Source organism: Amblyomma americanum, chromosome 6 (assembly GCF_052857255.1).
Source record: "Amblyomma americanum isolate KBUSLIRL-KWMA chromosome 6, ASM5285725v1, whole genome shotgun sequence".
Lineage (NCBI taxonomy): Eukaryota > Metazoa > Arthropoda > Arachnida > Ixodida > Ixodidae > Amblyomma > Amblyomma americanum.
The window spans coordinates 18,959,287-18,984,812 of NC_135502.1; the positions used below are offsets into that span (position 1 = coordinate 18,959,287).

At 45.7% G+C, this 25,526-nt stretch overlaps 1 protein-coding gene across 1 annotated transcript; it reads right to left on the reverse strand.

The window, feature by feature from the left end:
- Window positions 1–1,179: 1,179 nt before the first annotated feature.
- Window positions 1,180–24,067, reverse strand: Rheb (Ras homolog enriched in brain). Its single transcript, XM_077668687.1, is given in 10 exon segments — window positions 1,180–2,155; window positions 17,896–17,977; window positions 20,895–20,942; window positions 22,405–22,461; window positions 22,553–22,577; window positions 22,580–22,634; window positions 23,009–23,077; window positions 23,150–23,186; window positions 23,188–23,224; window positions 23,868–24,067. Coding segments are annotated over 10 exon segments (549 nt in total). The 5' UTR covers window positions 23,917–24,067; the 3' UTR covers window positions 1,180–2,065.
- Between the last annotated feature and the right edge of the window lie 1,459 nt (window positions 24,068–25,526).

The following is a 25,526-nucleotide window of genomic DNA, read 5'->3' on the forward strand; positions in this document are numbered from 1 at the left end:
TCAAGTACCCACCACTAGGTTGAAACTCCAGACATCAGTACAGAAAAGAAACATCGTTCAGAAGTAAATGGCAGTGTGGCCTAGTTTCAGAGATCTGCACCACCAAAAACCCCTTTTTTGCCTGCGAAATGGCCCAAGTGGCAATATCTGAATTTCATTTGTTGGTCTTTTCTAGCTTACAAGGGCTTAGTTTGCACTTAAATTAGCCGATTTGACATTACAATGAATTAGTCATAATACAGGCACCTTTCAGTTAGTCCTCAAGAGTCCCTTTAAAGGGGGAGCCTGGTCTTTGTGGGAGCCTGGTCTTGAAAACAAAATTTTATTAATGTAGTAATAATTATGAAATCTTCAGGGAACATGTATTTTGCACGCTGATTCTAAACATGTAATTTAATTTCATGTAAAAGAATGTCTTGGGCACTTATATAATTTTTGTGCAATTATTTTCAAAGCGCTTGGAAGAAAATTTGCTGTAGGAAAATTGCTGAAATGTATGCCATTGGGTCGTCAGGATACTAAGGAATGCAATAAGGGCAAAATTATCATCCTGGCTATCATACAGCTTGAGTTATAGGGTATTGAAGCTGCCACTTCAGAAACGAGAACACATTTTCTTTGCATTTCTGAAGCGACAACTTTAAAACCCTATAACTTAAGTTCTATGATAGGCAGAAAGACAATTTTACCCTTATTGCATCCCGTGTTATCAAGAGAACCCAATGGCATACATATCAGCAAGTTTCCCACAGCAAATTTTTTTCTAAGCTCTTCAGAAGATACATGCATAAAAATTACATAAGTGCTCAAGGAATTGTTTTACGTAAAATTAAATGAGATATTTAGAATCGGCACACAAAAATACATGTTCCCTGTAGGTTTCTATACTGTGACTTCATTAATAAAATTTTTCTTCTCAAGACCAGGCTCCCCCTTAAGAAGTTCCTAGTAAGCACTGCGTGCCATTAAAAATGAGAATTGGTGCAATGACACTATATGTGGCATCTCCATGGGCTGTTGCTTTCATTGCTTTCATCAGAGCTACCATTTCCATAGTTGTTTACACAGTAGTCCACCTCACCACAGCAGTCCTCCACCATTCCTAGATATTGGTGACAATTAGCCCTAAATTTAAAAAAAACCATGCCACAAACCATTCACAGTCCACAAGCTGACTCTGTATCACAGTTTTATTGCGATCTGCAGATTCGGCAGTACACTCATTTCCACGTCATTTACACAATGTCCTTGTAGTCGCTACTTAGGTACATCCCCTCTAACAGCGGTAATAAAAGCTCACTGTGACGCTGCGTTGTGTACAAATCTTGAGAAGAATGAAGTAAGTACAATTTTTACATTTCCCCCCCCCCAACCCCTGCCCCAAGAGCGATGAAAGGTATTGGAACACATGCAGGAGCATTTCAAACACAGCCAGAGAGGCATTCTCAAACATTAACCCCCCCCCAAAAGGCAGTTTCCATTATTTCAAAACATCTGCACTGAAGACACACTGCATAAACGAGTAACTGCAAAAAAAGAATAACTCAAGGCACAAATCAGACAGCACTTATCATTATAGTACAAGCAATCTACAGTGGATTCAATACACACAAAAAAAAATATGTAGACCAACACAGTTGTGCATGTTACGCCCCTAGCGAGAAAATGTATGAACAGCAGAGTACCGGCATTCGCGGCTGGAGGGCTCGCAAAGCTTGATGAAAGGCTGGCCAAAAGTAGCACCTGCCTCAAACCAAACAAAACAAAAAAAGGGAATTGATGTAATTCAAGCACAGCAGCTTGGATCATGCACTGACATTAGGACAGGTGGAAATTTCAGCACTATTTGCAGTCACGATGATGGCAAAAGGAGAAAAAAAAAATTCCAAGCAAAGCTGGCATGTGCAATGAACAGCCTCCACATGCCTTCCTGATCAGCACAGTCCTATCCACTTTAAAAGCAAAGACACGGGGCTTCTTGTTTATCTCTAGCAGGAGCCCCAAAAGCTTCAACACAGTCTCTGAGCAGAGTCAGCCGAGGAGGCCACACTGTTGAAAGAAGCCATTAGGAGATGCAGCAGGATTGCTTCTCAGGCACGTTGCCGTCGGCCCTGTCAATCTGCTGAATCATGGTGCTGAAGATCTCAAACACACTCTGGAAAAAAAAAAGACGGAACTGGTCACATCTCGTGAAAAGCTGGAGCAAGCTGTAGTCGTCGCTGCTGCCTGTCTACCATGTGGGGCTTAACACCTGCCGTCGTGGACACATGCGAATACACAGCCTATGCTAAACATGCCAGTCTTCCCTCCCCGTCATCCCCACAGTGCTGCCAGTGTGCTGCTGAGCTACAGCCTAACACAGCTCTCACCAACAGCCTGCAGTATTAGCAATTCTCTGCTGAAACTCTCTTGAGTGTCATTAAACGCAAGAAATAGGGTTGGGTTGGGTTGGGTTTTATGACACATAGGCCATCATGCACCAAGAACAAGGTATAACAAAAACCTTTTGTTGAGTATTATCGAAATGTCAAAATCATCCCTGGCGTAGAAGCCCTCAAACGTTAATACTACCTAGTGAACAGGAACAAATTGTAGAAATGGCTACTAGTAAAAGCTTCAAAGAGGGCTGGGTAACCTCAGTAGCTTTCCTTGGCTGTGCAAGGATATCGAGGCTCCCAACCAATTAATATAAAAGCCTCAGCCTTCTTCTCAGGCATGAGAAAGTGGCTGAGGTGTACTAAAATTCAAACAGACCACTGGGTAAAAAATTTAGTCTCTTGAGAAATCCCATTTCATTAAGAAAGCTAGAAACACGTGATATATCAACAATTGCATCATCTCCTAAAAGCAGTGCGGGATAAAAAAGAATGTATTCGTTATAAAACTGAGTAAAGTACTTTTTACACAGTTTTTCCAGCTTCGCACAAGAAATTAAAATGTGGTTAACCGTAACTTCATGTCCGCATTTTTCACCAACAGGTTGATCTTGTTTTGTCAGTAGGAAATTGTGTGAGGTGCGTGTGTCCTATACGAAGACGGCACATAATCACTTCCTTAAAACGTTCCTGGTAGGTGCAGGACCTCCATTCACCTATAGCTGGTTTTATATTGTGTAATTTGTTGTTTACTTCATTGTTCTACGCGGACTGCCATTTCTGTCTTATTTTACGATGAATTAAGTTGATGCAATTTTTTAACGGTATATTTACTTTACATGCTGATAACGAGCTTGAGCAGCGCAGAAGTCTGCTCTTTCGTTGCCTTTAATTCCGGTATGGCTTGGTACCCAGCAGAGTTTTACGTATTGTCCTTTAGCGTGGCTATTACTATGGTGTGTATGATATCACCAAGTATAGGAGTGACTGCATTTCTAGAGTGAAGGGCTGTAAGCACGCTTAGAGAGTCTGTGTATATGATACTGTTTGCGAGGTTCTCGTTCACTATTTTTTGTACGGCTCCAGAGATCGCGTAACATTCGGCAGTGAAAATGGAGGCACACTGTGGAAGCCTTACTATTTCAATCCAATTCCCTTGTACCACTGCGCTTTTTACATAGGCATCTGTTTTTGAACCAACTGTATAAAAAGCTCTGAAAGTACTGTACTTTTCTTCCAGTGCAAGAAATTCTTGTATGATATGTTGTTGTGGAGTTTGTTTCTTCCGGAAGCGTGTAAGAGAAAAATCGCAGATTGCAAGGAATTTGCACCATGAAGGTGGTGCATCTTGTCTTTCGCAATAGCAGGTAATGTGTTTAGGTCGCCAAGATTCTGGCACATCTCTTCAAATCGCAAGAGCAATGGCCTGGTAGCTTGAGGTTTGTTGTTAAAGAGTGTTCGAGATGGACACTTCGTAGCTATATGGTAACAGATGTTTCTGTAGGGAACGGATTTTTAGAATGTACGAGCAGGTAAGCATGGTTCTTCTGTCTGTAAGTGATGGTTCATTAGTTTCTACATATAGGCTGTTTGTGGGTGATATATCCGGTATGCACCAATGGAAAGACGTAAGTCTAAATTATGCACTGGATCCAGTCGTTTAAGATACGATGCTCTCGCTGACCCATATACTATACATCCGTAATCTAGGGTAGGGCGTACAACGGCGCAATAAATTTGCAAAAGACATGTCCTGTCAGCACCTCAACATTTGCGTGACAGTACCATGAGTATATTTAGGGATCCGGAGGCTTTCTTTTGCAGTGCGTTTATATGGGGTAGGAAAGTCAGTTTTTTATCAAAGGTTATCCCTAGAAATTTGTGCTCATTTTTGACGGGTATGTGTGTCCCGTTCAGGTGTACGAATGGGTAGACTTGTATGCAGAGTTTCAGCGAGAAAAGGATGGCTACTGTTTTCTGTGTGGAGAACTGGAAACCGTTCTGATCTGCCCATGTCACTAGTTTATTCATCGTCAACTGTATTTGTCTCTCGCATGTTGCAATGTTTGAGGATGTGCAGGCTATTTGAACATCATCAGCTGAATACAGGATGGACTTTGGGATTATTTTACTTATGGAATTCATTTTTATAATAAACAATGTTTGGATTGAAATACATCCCTGAGGAACCCCGTTCTCTTGAACGATGCTCCTGGACAGGGTTGATCCCAGACATACTTGAAACGAGCGGTCGGAAAGGAAGTCAGTGAGGCAGTTTAAGAGGGCTCACCAGCTACGAGGCAACTCAGATTTGAACTTTTTCTGTCGATAGATGGCAGCCCTTAAGTACCACTAAAAGGAGGGAACTTCTATTACCCCTCCAGGTGTGAAAATTCTACCGCGGCATCTCCTCGACCGTGACATGAAAGTATTAGTTCTTCCGCGAACAAAAAGTAGGGCCGAGAACTTTGTTGCCAAAGCAGGGAGACGGAAGCACAAAAGAATAACCCCTCTCAAGGGGTGGTGGTCACAGAATGGACCTTTTTCAGTAACCCACCACTCAGCTGCCACAAGGAAAAGTACGTTTTCCGGTTTAGGTCCCCATAAGCTCCCTCGCATCTTTACAGCGAAAATACATTTACAATGATAGGGTGGGGTATACAGCCAGTAGTTAGAAGCAGTGTTGGTTTAGCCTAGCCAGAACAGATGAGTGTGAGTCATCTTTTGACACACCTTGGGAACACCTCCCCTTCCACACTTTGGCCGGCTATTTCGTATTCCGCGTATTCCTCCGTTGCCACACGCAATACAAGCCTGGTGACCGTGTACGAGTGTGGACGCCGATTCGACGACGCGGCCTCTGTGAAAAGCTTTTTGCGCTCTCATTGTTTACGCTGCCAGTGTTTATTTTGCATTGTCCTTGCTGCTGTTGACATAACTTTTTGTTTAAGCATCCGGCCGATGCTTCTTTGACAAAAGGAATGCCGCGAAACTGTTGTACTACTTGTTTGTTCAAGTTCAAAACCGTTGGCGTGCGGGAATATCACTTTGTTATGAGAGATGCGATTAGCGTTATCTAGAAGGAATGCAGCCAGGCGCAACTATTTAGACATTATTCAGGGTTGTTGTAGTTGTTTTTAGCGCCTTATCTTGAACGTTCCTCTTCGATAACCACCGAGCACGTTTGTTGCTATCGGCGTCGCCAAATTCTTCAGTTATTTATTTATGGGCGATAGTCACTTCAGTAACTAAATTACTGTTGAAATACTTTGTTTCATGTCTCCTTCACTGCTCATAATTTCACCACGGAACAAATCAGACTTGGATAAAAGGGTGAGATGTGTGTTTTGCAAAAGCACTGAGATCGACCTGTTGCTATTCGTGGTGACTTTGAACACGAATTTCGTCATTGCACAAGCGACTATCAACTGTTCTGGACAAAGTTGCTAGTAGTGGTTTATTGTTAAAAATAATAAAAACTTCAATTTAATAGAAGATGGCCACTGCAGCCACGTCAACCGCGTGTGCTCTTTCTGAACACAAAAACTGCAGCACACCTGAATTGTCATGAAGTCAGGGGTTTGAAAGCGAAAATTCCATACCTACTATGGTTTCCGAAAAAGTCTCATTATAAGCTCTGCTTTATGTTCTTTTATATATTATATACTTTTATGTATTATATATTTTATATATCTATTCATATAGCGCCCCTTCCGAGCGTTTTTCTGATTGAAATCTGCGACTTTTGGAAGCGTAGTGCAGGAGGTGCGACTAGGTGTGGCGCATACCGAGACGTATCTAATTGGGAGAATAAAGACGGTTGGGGAACGCTTGACACATGCGAAACCAGTTCAGAAGCAAAACTGGATGATTTTGCCAGCCAGGCCATGAACGTTTGACATCACGTTATTTACACCACGTAAATGTCTATTCTGGAGTAGGGTGCTCGGAAATCCGCGAGCTCCTTTCTGAACAGAGGGTGCACCCACGCTTACCCGCGTACAGTGGACAGCACCTGCATTGATAACGCGAACATTCTGGCAGAGATATGCTTGGTCGCGAGCAGAATTGGGGAAAAAGAGCGACGCTCGACCAAAGATTCGTTAAAGGACCGATGCTTCGATGCCGATACGACACATTCTGGTTTCACTAGCTAGGAGACAAAGCCGTACGTTGGCTTCGACCGGTTCTCATGACGTCGCAGTTGCAGTGCAGCAGGGGCTGAGCTGGAGAAGGAAGGAGACTGTCCTTTCTCCCCTTGATGTGGGCTGTTGCACTGGCATACCTAGTTGTACGCGAGTATAGCGTGAAATCGCAGGTAATTGGCAAGTGCTTCAGTGAAAGGAGGTTAATCACTATGTCATGACAATCAGTCTACGCCATTAGCCGTTTACATGTAACCCGATAGCGTCGGGTTGAGCATGGTCAATCCAACTCAACCACTGCGTGTTTACATGAACTCGATTTTAGCGATTTGAGACCGGTTCAGCTGTAGCGACACCAAGCGTCGAGCAAGCAGTAGCAGCCTCCAAGATTGACGCACGCCATCGCTGTATGGGAGGTGCGACGGCACACGTGGAAAGCAAGTTCGCATTTATCCCCTGCCCTTTCAATAACCCTACTTTTCAACCCAACAGCGTTTACAAACACATCGGTTCAGGGTCGAGTTGAGTCACCTACCCCTTGCGGCGGAATTGACTAGAACCGACCCGTTGGACTCACGGCTCGGCGTACGTACCAGTACCGGTTTTCAAACAACCAGGCGTGTGGGTTCATGTAAGCGCCGCTATCGGCTCAAGGCCCTCCTATGAGGAATGTTTGCAGCTTCATTCTTGACATGTATTGACATCTGGGTCACTGCGCCCTTGCGCTGGGCAAGGAACAATGCTGTTCTCCCACACTGTCCTGAATAGGGAGCCCCCTTCCTGTGTTTTGGCACTAACAATGCCTTATTATGTGGCTGCCGGGAGGGGGGGCACTTTTGGGTGTGGCCTTGCATTTCACTTCCTTTCCGCACCAAGAGCTCAAGCAAAAAAGAAACGTAGAAATCCTTTCCGAATACAGCCCAAACTAGAAAAAAGGAAAGAGGTCAGGTCCGTCCAAGTTCCGAGTAAAGACCTGAGCGCACGAACACAGACAATCAACAGGCCGGTGGTAGAGTGTAGTAGTGACAAAATATTCTGACGCCAGATGGAACCACGCCACACTAGTTACATTTGGCGCGAATTTCAAATCCCCACAGAAAATACATACACAACTTTCAGAGCCTGTAAAACGCAAAATACTACACTCGATATGAATGAAAATTGCACTTGACAATCAAGAAAGAAAAAGGGAGGAAATGTTGCGGATGAAACTGATAGTTGGCTTAGTTTTTTCACGAGATGACATGACAGACCGACATATCTAAAAGTGCAATTTTTCTGGATATTTACCTCTGATTTGTAAACAAATGAAACTTAAAAAATAATATGTCTGCAACATTTCCTCCATTCATTAAAGAAGAAAGCGCTGCCACAAACCTCATGAAAATCGAGCCATTTTTAGACACGCTACAGCTTCTGAAAGTTCCCATGTATTTCCTATGGACACTGTCACTAGGTCGCCTAGGTCGCGGAGGATCCCAAACCTCCAGGTTATATCATACGCTTTATCCATATCGAAGAAAATGGCAAGACAGTGCTGTTTGTGTATAAAAGCTTCTCTTATTGTGTTTTCGAGGCGAACTAAATGGTCTGTCGTTGAACATCCCTTTTTATAACCGCATTGATGGGCATCAAGAAGTTCGCGGGTTTCAAGGACAAATGTTAATCTTGTATTTAGGACACTTTCGAAAGATTTCGCGAGACAGCTTGTGAGGGCTATCGGCATATAGCTACTTGGGGAAGTCTGTGGTTTTCCATGTTTCAGGAATGGCACTATCACTGCTGTTTTCCACACTTTAGGCATTTTTCCTTCTATGAATATTTTGTTAAGGAAATTCAAGAGTGCCCCTATGGCAGGCTGAGAAAGATGTGCAAGCATTTCGTAGTGTATCTGATCGAGTCCTGGTGCAGTTTTTTTTCCGGCAGACAGTACTCTATTCCTTGGAGAGTAATTAAATTGTTGTATTGTTCCTTTCCCGCTCCACTTATTGTAAGTTTTTGTTTTTCGGCTTTATTTTTGTGTTTAAGAAATGACTGCGTATAGTGAGAAGAACTGGAGATTGCAGCGAAGTGTTCCCCCAAAATGTCTGCCTGTTCCCTTATGCTTGTGTGCCAGGTGTTGTTAGAAGAGGAACTGTGAACGGTGAGAAGTTTCCATTTAATTTTCGAACCTGCTCCCACATTTTTTTTGATGTGGTTTGAGTGTGTAAAGATGAAACTTAACTCTTCCAAGAAGCTTTCTCGGCACTGCGGCGACATATTGAGCTCTGGCTCTTGCCTTTTGAAAATGTACGAGGTTTTCTTGTGTTGGGTACCTGCGAAATTTACCCCAAGCTCTATTTTGTTGTTTTTTTGCTTCCTTGCATTCTTTTGTCTGCCACACTTTTTGCCGCACCACTCCTGAAGACTGAGGAATAGCTAATTGTGCGGCAGTAATTATACAATTCGTGAACATATTTATCTCATCGATACTGAGGTTTTCTTAAACTATATCTTCTAAATTGGCTTGTGCGCTAAAAAGTTCCCAGCCTGCTAAATGCAGCTTCCAATGTCTCGGTTTAGTTGGGATGATTTCGGGTGCAGATGTCAAACATGTTAATACAGGAAGGTGATCGCTGCCGTAAGGGTCGTCAATAACATCCCATTTAAAATCGTTAAAAACAGATGGTGAACTAAAAGACAAATCTAAACAGCTCTTACTGCCCGAGGTTGGCGAGCAGTATGTGGCCTTTTCCGTGTTTAAAAGACATTGTTTGTGTGAACAGAACCTTCGATCGTTTGACCCCTAGAGTTGCAGCGCTCACTTCCCCAAAGAGGGGAGTGAGCGTTAAAATACCCAACTACCAGATACGGCTCTGGAAGTTCATCTATCAGTTCTTGTAGATCATGAACTGTTATAGTAAAATGTGGAGGAATGTATATGGAACAGATTGTTAGTGTTTTGTAGCTGACGATGCTGACTGCAACTGCCTCAAGTTTTGTTCTGAGCTTGATTACTTGAGCAGGGACGCCCCTTTGAATGACAATCGCAACGCCTCCCAAGAGTCGATTTGCCTGCTCGCGATCGAGTCTAAAAATTTTATATTTCAGGATATGCACATGTTGTGGACCAAGATTTGTATCCTGAAGACAAAACTATGGGTAACATTGACCCTAAAATATGTGTTATGTCACTGTAATTCCACATACGTCCTCTGCAATTCCACTGAATTAAAAAAGCCATGTTTATGTTTATGTTTTTGAGAGGAAATGAAAGGGGACTTACTTATGTGGTGGGCCTGTTATGAGGGGCCTGTCTTTTTTCCGCTCAAGAGAGCTGTTCTGCCGCTGTAAAGCGTGCGGACTGGGGGTTATATCCATCACCTCGGCAGAGGTGCTGGAGGAGACCGCGCAGCCGCGGTTCTGTTAGTTTCAGGCCTCTCCCGATCGGGGGAGGTCCTGCGGGACGCCGACCCATGGACCGGCGCTCCCTGCTTTGGCAATTGCAGGGCAGCTTTCGCTGACCCTGCCTGGGGCGTGGATGGCCCTGCCATAGGCTCTGTGAAAGCGGCCTTGGCAGGTGCCGGAGTGCTGTGTGGTGCTGCGACCCTGCGCACCACATCTGCGAAGTTTTGTTTTGCTGTGAAGGAGAATGTGTTTGTAAGTGCAAAACACCTTCTCGCTTCTTTAAATGAAATGTTTTCCTTTGTCTTTATGGTGATTACCTCTTGTCCTTTCTTCCAGGACGGACACGCCCTGGAGTATGCCGCATGGTCTCCTTCACAGTTTGCACAGCGCGGGGCTACGTCACATCCATCAGACTGGTGATCATTCGAAGCACATTTTGCACAAGTTTTGCGACCCCGGCACCTCTGTGAGCCGTGGCCGAACCTTTGACAATTGAAACATCTGCGAGGGTTGGGTATGTATGGTCCTACATTGACTTTCAAATATCCCACGTCGATTGTGTCGGGCAATGTGCTGGTGTTAAACGTGAGGATCAAGTGTTTTGTGTCTATTTCCTTATAGTCCTTCCGGATTTTGATTCGGTGGACATTATGACGTCTTGGTCAGTGAGCCCTTCGAGCATCTTTTTCAATGATGTGAACAAAATCACTTTCGGATATTACGCCTTGGACAATGTTAAGTGAGCGATGAGAGGTCACGGAGACAGGGATTTCCCCTATGGACGTTAGGTTGGAGAGCTTGGACTGTTGGACACTGTTGCACAGTTCGAGCAATAAATCGCCGCTGGCCATTTTTAAGAGCTTATAGCCAATGCCTAAGGTTTCTGTCAAGCACTTTGACATAAGGAAGGTGGATATTATTCTTGCTTGCTTATCTTGTTCTTCACTTTGGATCACGTGATATTTGGGAAAAGTTACTTGTCTTTTGAGAAAGAAGTCGTCTGCCTCGTTCCGCCCTCTTTTGAGAGAGCGATCTGGTTTTGAAAGTAGGGGAGCCATAAAAAATTTTGTTCTTCGGTCATGGTGCCAGCCACCCACCACGGAGTCCAACAAGGGGACGGGACAGGAACTTGAAAGCAAGTCCTGCCCACGCCAGCTGTACACCTCAACTATAACCAAATATGACGCAACTCAGGGTAGTTGGTCACACAAGGTTAACCCTCGCCGCCAGGAAAGAAGGAAAAACCAAGAAGTGAGTAGGAGATAGGAGAGTTATGAGAAAGAGCTAGGAAAGTAAAAGATGGAGGGGAGGATAGGAAAAGGCGACTGCTGATTCCCCCCCCGGTCGGGTCAGGCCGGAGGTGCCGTGTACAGGAAGCTGAGGCCAAAGTGGTGTGTTGCCTCCGCAGAGGGGCCTTAAGGGTCCAAACGCACGGCATCGGCTCAACCACCAGGATCCCCTTTCCCCCGGTCACAGCAATGCCACGCACGGCTAGGCACGGGTCCGTGGTGATGCACTGTTCACCATCATCCCCTTGGGGAGTGTCCCTGCGGATGCTCGGGAACCCGTGGTGTTGCCACTCACCAACGCCTGCAAGCTGCAGACACCCCCCTGCAGGGTTAAACGCAAGAAATAATAACCTTCTCCCTTCAGTGGTGTACAGACTATTATTGTGCATCATTTCTTTTGACTGCTGGCCTGGCATTCGGTTAAGGATCAAATGTGAATAACTTTGGCGAACTCATCTGATCGAGCCGATACATTCTATGCCATCCTTGATGCAACAGTAGAAGGAAAACAATGACTTTTTGATGCATTAAATGGTTACATGCGGGATCAATCAAGTTTCCAAAAGGGCACTCGCAAAATCTTGCACACCCACGAAGAAACAGTCCACACTAGGCCACAAGGAAATGAGCGAAAGGAATTGGCACAGCCAAGCACAACTCAAACTTGCATCCTAACAAATCCCCCAAAACTATGCAGCCCTCTCCAGAACTAATAATTTTGCCAGTTGTGAGTGTCCCCATATAACCTGTGCATAAAGATATGGCACTCTGATTGGGTGAACATTTGGAGGTCACCTGACTGCCACACCACTTGCAGCATTCAAACTTCCCACCGCTGCTTAAAACAAACAGTGGAGAAACAAATAGGGTGCACTGATGCCCGTGCCTCCTTTTTTAGGGCGGGGAAAGCCTGTAACCCAGCTCACGCCATCTTTTCTACCTCGGATTGCCATGTCTGGGTCAGCCGTCCCTGGCCATGGACAGCGTGTGGTGTGTGCAATGTGGTCTCTGGGCAGTGGTGTGGGAACTAAAATAATTTGACTGAATTGGAAATAGGCAGCAGATACAGTCGATCCCGGATATATCGAACTCGAAGGAGATCGCGAAATAGTTCGATATATCGATCATTCGAAATATAAAATATGCATGTCAAAAGCTTCTCTAACAACTCCACACAGCTCAAGGCAGTTTCCCGATGTCGTGACTAACGGGAACTTACCGATCTGTGCCTCCAAGGCGCGTAAAAAAACAAAAACACAGCACGATGACCAGAGCACTTTTTTTCGGAAGAAAAAAAAATCTGTGACCTTTGCTCGCTTTTTCTTCTGCATCATCAAGTTCATTAAGCTGTCCTCAAGCTTGTTGACTGTGTAAACGAGAAAGGCCGGATCCTTCCATTGTGCCACAACAGTGGCAAATGACGCTGAAAGCTGATGCAAGTTCAGCTGCAGTGCATGGTGGTTGGTCCTCTTCGTCGGCCGCTGCTCGAGTCTGCGTCCTCGTCACCCATGATGTCAGCCATAATCTCCGCATCGGCGCGATCCGCTACAGCTTGCACGCCGTCGTCAGCGCTGACGAAATCGCGTGCTGTAACGCTGCCTGGAATGGCACCTGGGAATGCCGAGAGCTCGCGAAATTTGCTGTCCAGGCATCCAGCGTCGTCTTCACTGTCAAGACATCCGTCATCTGCAGCTACCACAAAGACTGCTTTGCGGAAGCAGTTCACAATTGTGCTTTTCTTCACGTCGTTCCAAGCACCAGCCAGCCTTTGAATGGCTCTGAGGAGGTCCACCTTGAGTTTTGCCGTTGTGTTTGGTGGCAGAAACTTGAGGGTGATCTGCTTTAATGGGCAGACGACATGATGGGCTGAACAATTGTCAAGAAGAAGACAAAATTTGCGGCCGACTCTTCTCCAGTTCGGCATCCCACGCCTGTCGCCACTCAACGAAAAAATCGCGTGTCATCCAAGCTTTCTTAATGGACGCATATCGAACCGGGAGGCCTTTTGCGTTCTTAAAGCAGCGTGGCGGCCTGCTCTTTCCGATAACAAACGGCTGCAGTCCGCATGACCCATCCATATTTGCAGCAAGCAAAATCGATACGCGCACTTTGCTGTTCTTTCCACCATGGCATGCAGTGCCCTTCAGATGCTGTCTTGCTTGGCAGCATTTGCCAAAACAGTGCCGTCTCATCTGCGTTGAATGTTTGCGACGCCGAAAAGATGTCGGAAATATTTGGCCACTCTTCGGACAACCACTTCTCTATGACTTGTGCTAGTCACCTCGCTTTTGCCCGAAAGGGTCTTTCCGAAGATGCTGTAGCGACTTAAATCACTGCTGCCAACCAGTGCCACCAGAGAAGCTTTCTTCTCCGAAAACCACAGCAAACCATTTGGCCTTCTCCATGAGCATTGGGCCGTCAACAGGAATGTTCTTGGCACGTGTCTCCAAAAACCACGCATGCAATGCCTTCTCGACCTCGTCAAAGGTTGGGACGCGCACACGACACGCTCTAGGGCGACTGGACTGCACTGCCTTCAGCTTAACATCGACTTTGTTCCTGAGGATCGTACTCAGGGTGTTGCGAGGAATTCCATCGCCGCGGCGACCAACGACTTTTTTTCGCCAGCTTCCACCCGTCGAATGATCGAATGATTCGAAAAATCTAAATTCTTGCGTTTTTTCACGGCCATGGCTCCTGAACACGTGCCAAAAGCGGAAAGGAAAACTCACTGCACAACACGAGTCTCAAGCCTTTGCGTTGGCCTAGTGAATAAAAGCAACAAAGCGAATCAAAAGACGCACCGCTCCGTGTCTCCGCACTACCACAAGTCCAAGCTGCACTGACCTCGTTCGTCTCACTGCGCCAGCGGTGCCAGCCAACCAAAACACAAGAAACGGGCGCCTGCGGTCAGCGTGGTTTCTCCCTCCCGCTTCCCTTTCACACCCAATTGCACTCCATGTGCTCCTCGTCACGTGCCTTTCACACACACACACACCCCTTTCTCAGAGTGCGGGGCATCGATATGCCGGTGCACGGGAGTTCTATATACACGAACAATAGCGCTATACTTTTGCATGGGATTCCCAAGATGATTTTTCAACTGTTCGATATAGGCAATAATTCGATATATCCGGGAACGACTGTATTCTGTTTAATTCATGGCAACTGCAACTGTGAAAGAACTTTGCACAAGCAGATTCAGCAACAGCAACTGTTTCAACACATCTCACAAATAAAATCCCGTACTTACTCGTGTAATTTATGCACCCTTCACTACATGGATTTATTTTTTTTTTAAACTTTTTTTCGCATATTCTGCGCTCCATGCTGCGCAAGCACACCAACATGCACGAGGGTAAGCACAAGGAAGGCTTGGGAAGATCGGTGACTCATGCAACTGCAAATGGTTCCGGTAAAGAAAAGTCAATTGCACACTGTTTATCCGGCTCGCTTACACTGGCGGTTGCTTTCCCGTACGAACGGCTGCGGGAGCAAATTTCTGGTAACCTCTGAAGTGTGCGCCGTGCCAGAATCGGAAAGTACCAAACCATTGACTGTTCGGTTTGCCGCTTCTCAGCCAGTCCATATGCGAGGGCACTGTTTTATTGCTTGGTATCTCCATTTGCCTCTGACTGCTAGCTTTGCGATAATATCGTTTCTTTGAGCTGCGCACCCACCGCGATGCCATCAAGCAGGGAACTGCATAATGAGTTTGGGGCAGGTGGGGGCGGTAATGTGTAGATTTAGATTTGGAGTCAACTTTTTACTTGAAAGCATTAAGGAGCTCGTGAGGCGGAAAAGCCGGTGCCGTCGCCAGCAAAGTCTAAGGCTGCCACGGCTCCGTCGCGTCATTCGTGGTGAAGAAACCAGGAGCGGCAGCGGCGGAGGTCTTGTGCAGCCAGCTGCTCCGTCAACGCACGGAACCGGCACCCCATCCCCTAGTGGCTGACGATAAGTGGCGGTGGCAGCCGGAAAATGCTATCCCATTCTACTCTTAAAAGCCAAGCTTAAGCATCCTCCAATTTTTTTTGCCAAGCGAGGGACGCCAGTTCGGGGTCGACTTAAACGTGGTAATACAGTTAAACCTGTCTATAACGAACCTCCATACAACGAATTCCTCGATTTTACGAAGTTTTTTCTATTCCCCGTCGCCAGTCCCACAGGAACCCATGTATTTGTGACCTCAAAGTAACAAAGGGGCAGGGGAGAGAACCTCGAAATAACGAATTTGTCCCGTCGACCGCCTTGTCTTTTTTCCCCGTATTTGAAAAACAGAGCTAAATTGTGCCAAATTTCTTCGTTAGTTAATGATCAAGAACGATGAACGTCTAAAAAGAAACCTTTGCAGCGGCGGCGAGCGATCGGCGGCGAGCCAGCAGCATCACCCGCCCGCTCGGTGGTGATGATGATAATGTACAGGCGCCGCTTGCTTTCACGCCGGCAGCGCCACTCTTTGGCTGCTGGAGAAGTCACTTCACTTTGTATGCATGACACTAGGTGTCACTACACGCGTTTCTCGAACTTTCTATGTTTGAAAAACTGGCGCTTTCCGAATCTGTTTCTTTGTTCCCTTCGCTGTACCGGCGTGTGCACTTTATTCTCGACTTCGTATATCTGTGCGCCGGGTCGCATTGGTGCTTTCACACATCGAGAATGAATGCGTCTACGAAAAAACGGAAAATATTGTCTCTTGCGGACAAAATTGCTATTCTGGACGCCGTTGCTGCAGGCGAAAAAAAGAAGGATGTTGCTGCCAGGTTTGAAATCCCAGCCAGCTCTCTCTCTATGACACTCAAAGCGAAAGATGCGATTCACAGTGCACTGGAGTCCGGTACTGCTAGTGGCAAAAAGAAGAAGCTAAAGCCATCAACATACACCAACGTGGACAAGGCGGTGTTCACATGGTTCATGGACATGAGGGCTAGAAATCTTCCGATCAGCGGCGCTCTCTTGCAGTAAAAGGCACGGGATTACGCCTGTATCTTGGGATTTCATGACCTACAAGCGAGCAACAGATGGCTTCAAGGCTTCAAAAACAGGTATGGCATCGCTGGAAAGATAAGTGGTGAGTCCTTTTCTGCGGACAGCGACGCTACCAATTCTTGGGCTGAAGAGAAACTGCCAGCAATTTTGGAGCGCTACGATGCGTCCAAAGTCTACAACAGCGACGAGACCGCTCTTTTTTATCAGTTGCTTCCGAACCACACCCTAAGCCTGAAAGGCGACGCCTGCCACGGAGGCAAGCATACTAAACTTCGTTTAACTGTTTTGCCGTGTGGTAACTCGGACGGGACTGACAAGCGCGTCCCACTGGTTATCGATAAGAGTGGCCGCCCCAGGTGCTTCAAAGGAACACACCGGTGCCCGTGAAATACGTAGCTAACACGAAAGCGTGGATGGCGCGGGCCATATTTTGTGACTGGTTGAGAGCGTTTAATGAAGATGTCAAGAAGCAAGGCCGGAGAATTTGCTTATTCTTAGATAACTGTGCTCCGCACCATGTTGAAGGCCTCGACCTTACAAATATCAAAATGCAGTATTTGCCCGCGAACTGCACTTCACTAACATAGCCCCTCGACAAAGGAATTATCAACAGCGTGAAGTGCAGCTACCGGTGTAGAGTGATCCAAAAGCTGCTTCTGAACATTTGTCTTCAACAGGAAATGAAAGTGGACATTTTCCAAGCAGCTGAGATGCTTGAAGCACCGTAGCGAGAAACAAGTCCGGACATTATCGCCAACTGTTTCAGAAAAGCCCGCATAACGAAAGAAGTTCAGGCTGCGCAAACTGACGAAGAGGAGCACTTAGGAGTGGAGCCTCCAGGGCCGCCCGATCTCGCCGAAGCTTGGGGTTTGCTGTACATGAATGGAGCAGCCCCGGATGACGCGCAGCTCTGTGACTTTTTGTATGCGGACGACTATGCCATAACTACAGAAGAGATGTCGGATGAGGTGCTGATTGAAAGTGTCCGATGTCAGACCGACGATGATGGATCTCCAGAGGTCGAGTCACCATGTGATATGCCTTCAACAAATGAAGTGTTGAATGCCATCGACGTTTTGCGGCGCGGCGTGGGCTCGCTGGATGATGGTGGTGCAGCATTAAATGCCTTGATGTGCTACGAACGATCAGTGGTGCCGACCCTCATCAGCAAACAGCAGAGCAAAATCACTTGTTTCTTTTCAGTGCAATAAATGCATTCTGGGCCAGTTCAATGGCCTTGATTTGCACCTTGGTTTCGTTTCTGTATTTATTCTTCGAACTTTCTCGCGGAAACTGCATATAGCGAAAACCTCCTTAAAACGAATATTTTTCGGCCTTTTTCAATTCGTTATATCCGGTTTTAACTGTATACCATATACATTGCACATTAGACCTTTGTAGAGTTTTAAAGGGTGTGTTTGCGAAATCACCCGTGTAATTTTGCACACCTCCCTTTTGAAGCCTCAATTTTAGGAAAAAAAAGTGCGCAAATTACGGTAAGCCTAGCTAATTTCAATGCCTCCATTAAACAACTAGGCCACCACACAGACTTCAAGGAGAGTGCACATCACTCACTGGTCTGTTTCAGTAAGAACAGTCTTGCATACAATGCGAGTAATCTGTGATAGAAAGTTCGCATAACAGCTATTTTCTTATATTTTGTCTTCCTAATGACATCTTTTCATCATGAAAGCGGCAAAAGGGGTTGCTCACCTGATTCTGCTTTGCAGATGCCTCCAGGAAAGCTGCTTTCATGTACTCAGCAGCTTGTCTCCCCTCCTCGTAGCTAACAACCCTGTCACCAAAGGTAAGCACATCACCTAAGATTAGCAAATCAGGTAGAACTCATGCTGCCAGCAACATAATATTTGCAAACACTCTTTCCAGCACCTCTAACATTAATTCTGAGCAGACCCAACACCACAATACCATTGTGTGCTACTAACACAAGCACGACAGAACTGAAGGAAAAATAAAAATTATGGGTGTCAATGCACAGGTGCAGCTCTGCAAGAAAATGCGCCAAATTGGCCCATCCTGTGTACGGTGAAGGCAAGCATACAGAAAGGCCCAGCAAACATACACATCATTGCTAGGAGCAGTTGAGCAAATTTTCATGTAGTACCGCTATAGATACTGCTGAACCAAGAATGGGCACAGTCAAGCTACTTTGAAAGTCTGAAATTTATGCATTTTGAGATTCTCGTGCTTTCACCTAAAGAAAACTGTGCAGTTTATCTTGTATGTGCCCAGGTCTCACCCTTTCTTTCCATTCTCCATTCCCTGTTAAAAGTGATGAGGGTGCTCTTTCTTACAGCACAATAGTAAAACACAGAACATTTTCAAATTAATTTTATGTTCACTTCTCGTAATGAAAAGATATGCAACGTAACATCCAAGGCTACACGTGAGGAACACACCACTGGACAGCTCCAGAAGAATGTCGACTAGATGGGGGTCCTTTAACATGCACTGGCGTCACACAACACTTTCCTTCTTTCTTTTCCTTGAAAGTAATTGAGAAACAACAAGCGAGCAGCAGGAGCTCAAGGGATTCAGCTGTGCCACAATATCAGCATATCTCTCTCGTCACTCCGCCAGTTAAGCCATTGCAGCAGCACTGAGATTGTGGTGCAGCTGAAACACTCAGTCGGAGCTCTTAATTGATTTGTTTGGTTTGGTTTATGGGGGTTTAACGTCCAAAAGCGGCTCAGGCCTGAGAGACGCTGTAGTGAAGGGCTCCCGAAATTTTGACCACGTGGGGTTCTTTAACGTGCATTGACATCGCACAGTACACGGGCACGGCCGGGATCGAACCTGCGCCTTTCGAGCCAGCAGCCGAGCGCCATAACCACTCAGCCACCGCAGTGGCCGAAACTCTTAGTCGAGATCTTCCCCACTGATTTGACACCATCTGCTAGGATACAGAGTTGCTGGATAGGGACCTCCTGCGACCCACCAAACTTAGGCATGAACAGTCTACAAGTCAATTACCCGATAAGAATTAGGATACATTTCATAAATTATGCGGTATTACAGGGGAGAGGGGATATATTATCTAGGAAAACATACTGTTACGTGACGGCAAGCCGAGAATACAGGACATTACTGATGGTGATGGCATGATGATTAATGGCTGCAGCGACTCACTCTGCTCTGGTCCCCTTTCGGTTTGCTTCCCATGATATGCCCTCCCTAGCTGCCTCAACTAACAAGGGAGGGCACCTGCGTCGCAGTGCCATGAGCACCACAAATGGCACAATAGCTGCGTGCGCGGGGGAGACAGCTCTCTCTCTTCGGCTTGGGAACTTGCCACGTGCAGACGTTTCGGCGCGACGCTTTGCCAGCGAGATGAGGCCTCGTGGGAAAATTTTCCAGCGAGCTCATCCCAACGGCCTCGGAGCTTCTCCCCTTGCCCTAACGTGGGCGAAAGTTCCCTCGTAACCTTGCTGGCGAGTTCGACAACTTCGATTCCTTAGCGTATTTTGTTGCTAGCTGGCATTATTGTTGCAGCAATAAATGCCATTCTGTGTAAGCCAGTGTTGTTCCTTTGTTTCCTTCAGAAGAAGGCCCGCCATGGCCTGCGTGTGCTCAGTAGCACTCGCTATCATAGGGTGGGGTCGGCAGTTTGAACTGTCAGCTGCGATTAAGCGGGGTAAATGTATTTGTACCCCAAATTTTTAACCCCACAGAGCCTAGTGCAAGCACTCCCACTCATGCACTACTCGCTTTTTTGTCTTCCTTTCCATAAACGGTACTATCCAAAAAACCATAAAAAATTTTTGAAATAAAAACAAAGAATGAAGTAAAAAAGTATTCAGTGCCGCTTTCACTTCCTATAAAAGGACGGTTAGCACTTGCTGCCACAAGATCTGAAGAGTTTTTATGGCGCTTGTAGAATTATACTTGCACTGTTCTTAGCATGAATGACTTGGCAACGTATCCAAAGCCGGCAACATCAAGGGTGAAAGTTGCTGGGACCTCTTTGTTACCACCGTCTCCATTTTCAGAAGCTTCACCCCGCTGCACATATGCATTGTGAAGAACCCACTCTTGCGGCTGACTGCCGCTTCCGATTGTGTCACAGGACCCCATGGTCAACCGGCTCACGTAGGTCATTTTCGAATGCTTTGCCACACTGCACTGATCCATTGTGGAAAAGCTGCCTTTGTGGATGATTGCCGCTGGTCTTTTGCAGTGTCGCATGCCACCAGGCTCGGCCCGACACAATTATGCACTCCGGATGCGTACTGAACATATACAATCAGACTGGCGTACTATTGAACATACTTTTCAGGAAATCATATTATCCGGGAACATACTTCTATTCCTTGCAATTTGGAGCATACGAACCGGGAAAATAACAAGTTTTTACTATGTTAATGAACAATGAGGGCATAAATTGTCATGTTATAACTTGGAAAATGCAGCACTCGAAACTGAACTTACAATTGAGCACAAGCCTATTCTAAATACCTCCCTTGAAACAGCCTGTACGTTTTAGACAATTTGGCAGATACTTTAAAGAATCTGGGTTATATAATCCGTAACCATGGCGTGCAAAGGTCTGGACACAAAGCAATCAAGCTGTTTCCAACCAAAAAGCCAACCGCACTGTTACAGACTGAGCTTGAACACTGTTCACCACACCTCCAGGCACTAAGTTAAAAAAGCAGCAGAAAAAGAGAAGGTGGGCCCCTTTCTTGACTTACCTTTCAACCCTGAGGTCTACCTTATTCCCAACAAGGACAATGGGAACACTGAAAGAAATGAGCCAGAAAATGACCACAACAAATAGTAGTTATCTATATGCACGATGTACAAACCTTTTCCCTAAGAAAAAAGACAACAGTTATATCTCCAGCAACTCTAGCAAGTGTGCGAATCCCAGTAGTATAGACAGCTTTGAAGTGCAGATGGGCTACAATTAGAAGTAGCTAAGTCCCAAGTAATTTCATTACTGTACAATTCTGTACTAATCATCTCCTTGACGTACTTTAACTTATCTCCATATAAAAAAAAAAAGCGACAACAGCATTATTCCATTCCTTGAAAGGGAATGTGCCCACATTTGGGGACAACTTCCTGTGGCTATACCACAAAGCTATAAGCATGATGCAACAGCTTGTACAAGTCGCTGTTGTGATGCACTCACAAGCCAACCACAAGACACAGAAATAGAAACCATCACCACCCACTCGCAGCTTCACAGCACAGCACAACAAAACTGTCCTTGAATACAGAGATGCGATTTGCACTTATTACTTTTTAAGCACTGCACAGGTGTTCTTCTCCTGGTGTCTTGTGCTTTCGCTGGTGAAGTTATGTCTGAAACACCAACTAGCCCACATGGTTACCTTGTTACGCCATGAGCCGCTGCTCAGGCTGCTTAATATAGCAAACCGATAGAGCATGCTATCGAAGAAACTGATAAAGAATGCTATAACTTCCACAGGGCTGCGAATACTACAACAATTTATGAACAGTTCAAAGGCTGGCACTAACAACTACAGAGAGGCCAAGGCCACAACTAATGGCCTGAGAAGAAGTGCAACTGAGTGTCTGCAACACTCGATGCTCTACTCAAGAAAAATTCTCACTAAAAGCATAGTAATTGGGAATAAAGCAATCTTTTCTGGACAAGGCCAACAATGACTAGTTCCTTCACTGCCTATTTTTCCAAACCAGCCTTAACAGTTCCAATCCTTTAAAAAGCCACCCAGCACCAACAAAACAAGGTACTGCACTAGCTGCAAGCTACAGTATGCTGGACTACTTCGCATGCAGACAAGATCAAGGCTTGGAGTACTACATAAAAAGACGCAAGCAATAACTGACCACCAAGCATTAGCCGTGACCCAATATATACATTACTCTTCAAGCCTTCAACAAGCAGATATCAATGGACAAGGCAAATGAGTAATGATACTGTGGCTCCATTGTTGCCGATTTGCATTTCAGTGGTTAGTAAGTCATCAAAACCCCCCCCCCCCCCCCCCCCCCCCCGTCTGACAATGATGTAGGCAAACGAGGCAGTATGTATGCATCACCAAATGGCTTTTTTCAAAGCATCGTTCAATATAATGCATTTTCCATCATTTGAACTTCCCATGCTCTGGGCTCTGCTTTTTAGGCTGCTTACAACACAGTCTTTAAACTGAGACAATACCTTGTAGACATGATCTATGAAGGATCATAGTAACCTAACAGATGAGCACTTACTGGACTTTTCCGGTCATGTCCAGGAGCTTCTCATAGAGTGCCCTGACAACTTCAAAACTAGATGGCAAAAAGAAAAAACATAACTAAATGTCTAAATGCAGAAGGAAATACACTGAATGGGCTACAAGAAAATCTGTTTTCATTGTACCTTTTTGCAGAATTGATGGAGTAGCCAACACATAACCATGAATGTCCATAGAATAGGATTGGGGAAATATGGAATACTCATCCTGCAAAAGAAAATATAAAGCAGGTCAAGGAAATTATCAGATGATCTTTATGCTTCACAGCTGCTTAAATTCTCTCTCCCTGTGAAATAATGGCACACGAGAGATTATGTAAGTGAGAAATGCGTAAAGAATGAATTCTCTGTTCACAGCAGTTAATCTTCACTTTTTTGAATCGTCACTACTACTACGTTTTAGTGCATGAAGCAAACTTATGCCACTCAGGAATATTAACAAGTCTGGCTTGGTGTGCGTACAGTACATTCACATGGCTATAGTTATTACTACTATTAATATCATATCATTAACTGTGCCAAAAAATGCAGAGCTTACAATATTTAACAGCTCCAATATACCACACAAATTGGGCAACATACCTGCCCTGCTGTGTCTACAAGCTTGAGATGGTACTCTTGGCCTTTAACTTTCACAGTCCTTGTGAAAAGCTGGAAAGTACGGTAATAGTAGCGAGAGGTGGACCTGTTAATTCACTGTCTGCAATATACCAATAGCGAGACACTACTGTTTTCAATGGTGGGGTCGTAGGAATCCACAACTGGTTCTCACGAACTGAATCGTAAGCGACGACTTTCCTGCACGAGTCAGGACGCACGTGATCATGCAACGTTCGCGCGCGGAGCCTCCACGCGCCCCTCCCACAATATGCGATTTTGTCGGCGGCCGACTAGGCGTATATCATCCCTACATACACAGCCTTATGTAACCAGCTTGCTGGAAATGCTTGAAAAGCAACATCCTGTTCTTCACCACAGTAACGGCCACGCGTTGTAAATCATGCCAGCTTTGCCTCTAGAAGCGGCTAATATGGGGCGAATTATTCCATTCACAAAATCAGCTTCCAATAAAACATTAAATTGCAGGACATAAGAACCAAGAAAGAGTCCAGATTTAGTGTTAAGAAGCCGCAAACAGTTGCATGCAAAGCGTAAAGGCCACGACAAACGATATGCGTTATCACTGCGCGGAACGCAAGATACTGATGCTGCCAATGCTGCCTGCAATGCTGCAACCAGCGCCATAGAACACAGTAAGCGAACTCAAATTTACCGACGCACACAGCCGAAAAATTAAAGCCCTCAGCGGTACGAGCATAGCGCATGACGGTGACACATCAAATAAATCTGGCAAACGCTTCCATCTGTGCCAACCGCTAAGGGGACGCGCGGCCTCGGATTGCGATAAGGCGAAGTGGCTTAGGCTTAAAACATTACTCACCAACGGATCGGAAACCCATAATGGCAATTTTCCGAGACTTAGGAGCCATGTCGGAAGGCAGCGTCAGCCGCGGACCCACATTGACTCCAACCTCCTTGCTATGTTCAGTCCGCAGACGGTGCGGAGAAATGAATGATTAAGCGACGCAAAATGTAAACACCACGCTTGCGGCGGCACAAGTCAGAGTCTTCGCTGGTAACATTTTGCCGACTGGAATAGCCGACAGATGCACGGCTTTTACCTCCAGACTGACTCTCCGCAGATAAAAAAAACGCACAGCGCAGACGCGAAGAGTGCACTAGCCGATTCGCACAACACGTCCACAAAACTTTCTATGATTTGTTACGCGCGAGGAATAATTCCCAGCAACCACTCTGCCTTAAGCACAAGTTTTAGTCTGGTTGCCAGACGAAAGAAATGGTGCGAGCATAAGCGGAAAGCACTCGAAGAGGTTGCGATGGTTGCGACGCCGTTGATTAACTGTTTTAATTGCGAATATGTCAGACTAAACACTATGCACTGTTTGCTATAGTCCTAGTACTATCTTTTTTTTTTATATCCACATCGTTTGCAATATGCTATAACTCCGTGTGCAGGACTAAATAATATCAACTTTATCACCGGCCTATTCATATTTCAAGCGCTCTTGTGCACACAAGAAATGGGCTTTTATTTCTTCCGATTAACATTTATCAATATTATGTCCTTAATTTATTCACGGCCCCCGATGCGGTGTCATGTAAGGAGTAGGTATGGAGCAACGTTTAAAGATACAACCATGGATATAATACAGAGACTTGCGTTTTTATGTGCCGGATTTTAAAAAATTCTTGTGCACAAATTACTGGCCAAATCGAGAGCAAACACCGCTCACAAGGTAGAATATTATTGCCTAAGTAGTTCGAAATCTAAATAAGCATCGGTACTTCTTGGCTGCGAGTACAGTTTTTGCAAACGCGAGCAAAGCAGCCGGTTTCACAGGCTGCGCCATCTGCCGGACGGCGAGGGAACCGGCGCTTCTCGCATCCACAGAGCCAAACAGAGCTGAGACGTCGTCTGCCTCGCCGTCCGGCAGACGACCGGCAGACGACGTCCGTCCGGCAGACGGCGTAGCCTGAGCCTGTGAGAAAACAGGGATGCTGACGAAATCGGCACTAGAAACATACCGGACCTTTAAACAGGAAATTGTCAAAGAAAATATCTATGATAATTGTAGGGGAAGTTCTTTGTTGTTTGACGCCAGGACTGGAGTTTTGCGGACTAAGACGTATAGAGTCAGGTACCAGGAGATAGACACTTTGTGCATTGCGTGCGGAGAGGAGGAGGAAACAGCTGAACACTTGATACTTTTCTGTAAAGGGCTTCACCCTACAGTGGAAGGCAGCGGGGCTGACTTACCCAAGGCATTGGGGTTTAGGGATAGTGAAGGGAAAGTGGATTTTAAGAGGTTAGAAGTAACCAAGCGAAGGTTATCTGATTGGTGGCTAAAAGCAAGACAGGAGTAAAATTTCACAAGACATGGCTAGGTGGCTTGAGCCACTGCCCGATGTAAAGGGTTCAGCCGTATCCATCCATCCATCCATCCAGACCGGCTGCTTTGCTCGCGTCTGCAAAACTGTACTCGTAGCCAAGAAGTTTCTCGATAATTCCACCAAATAC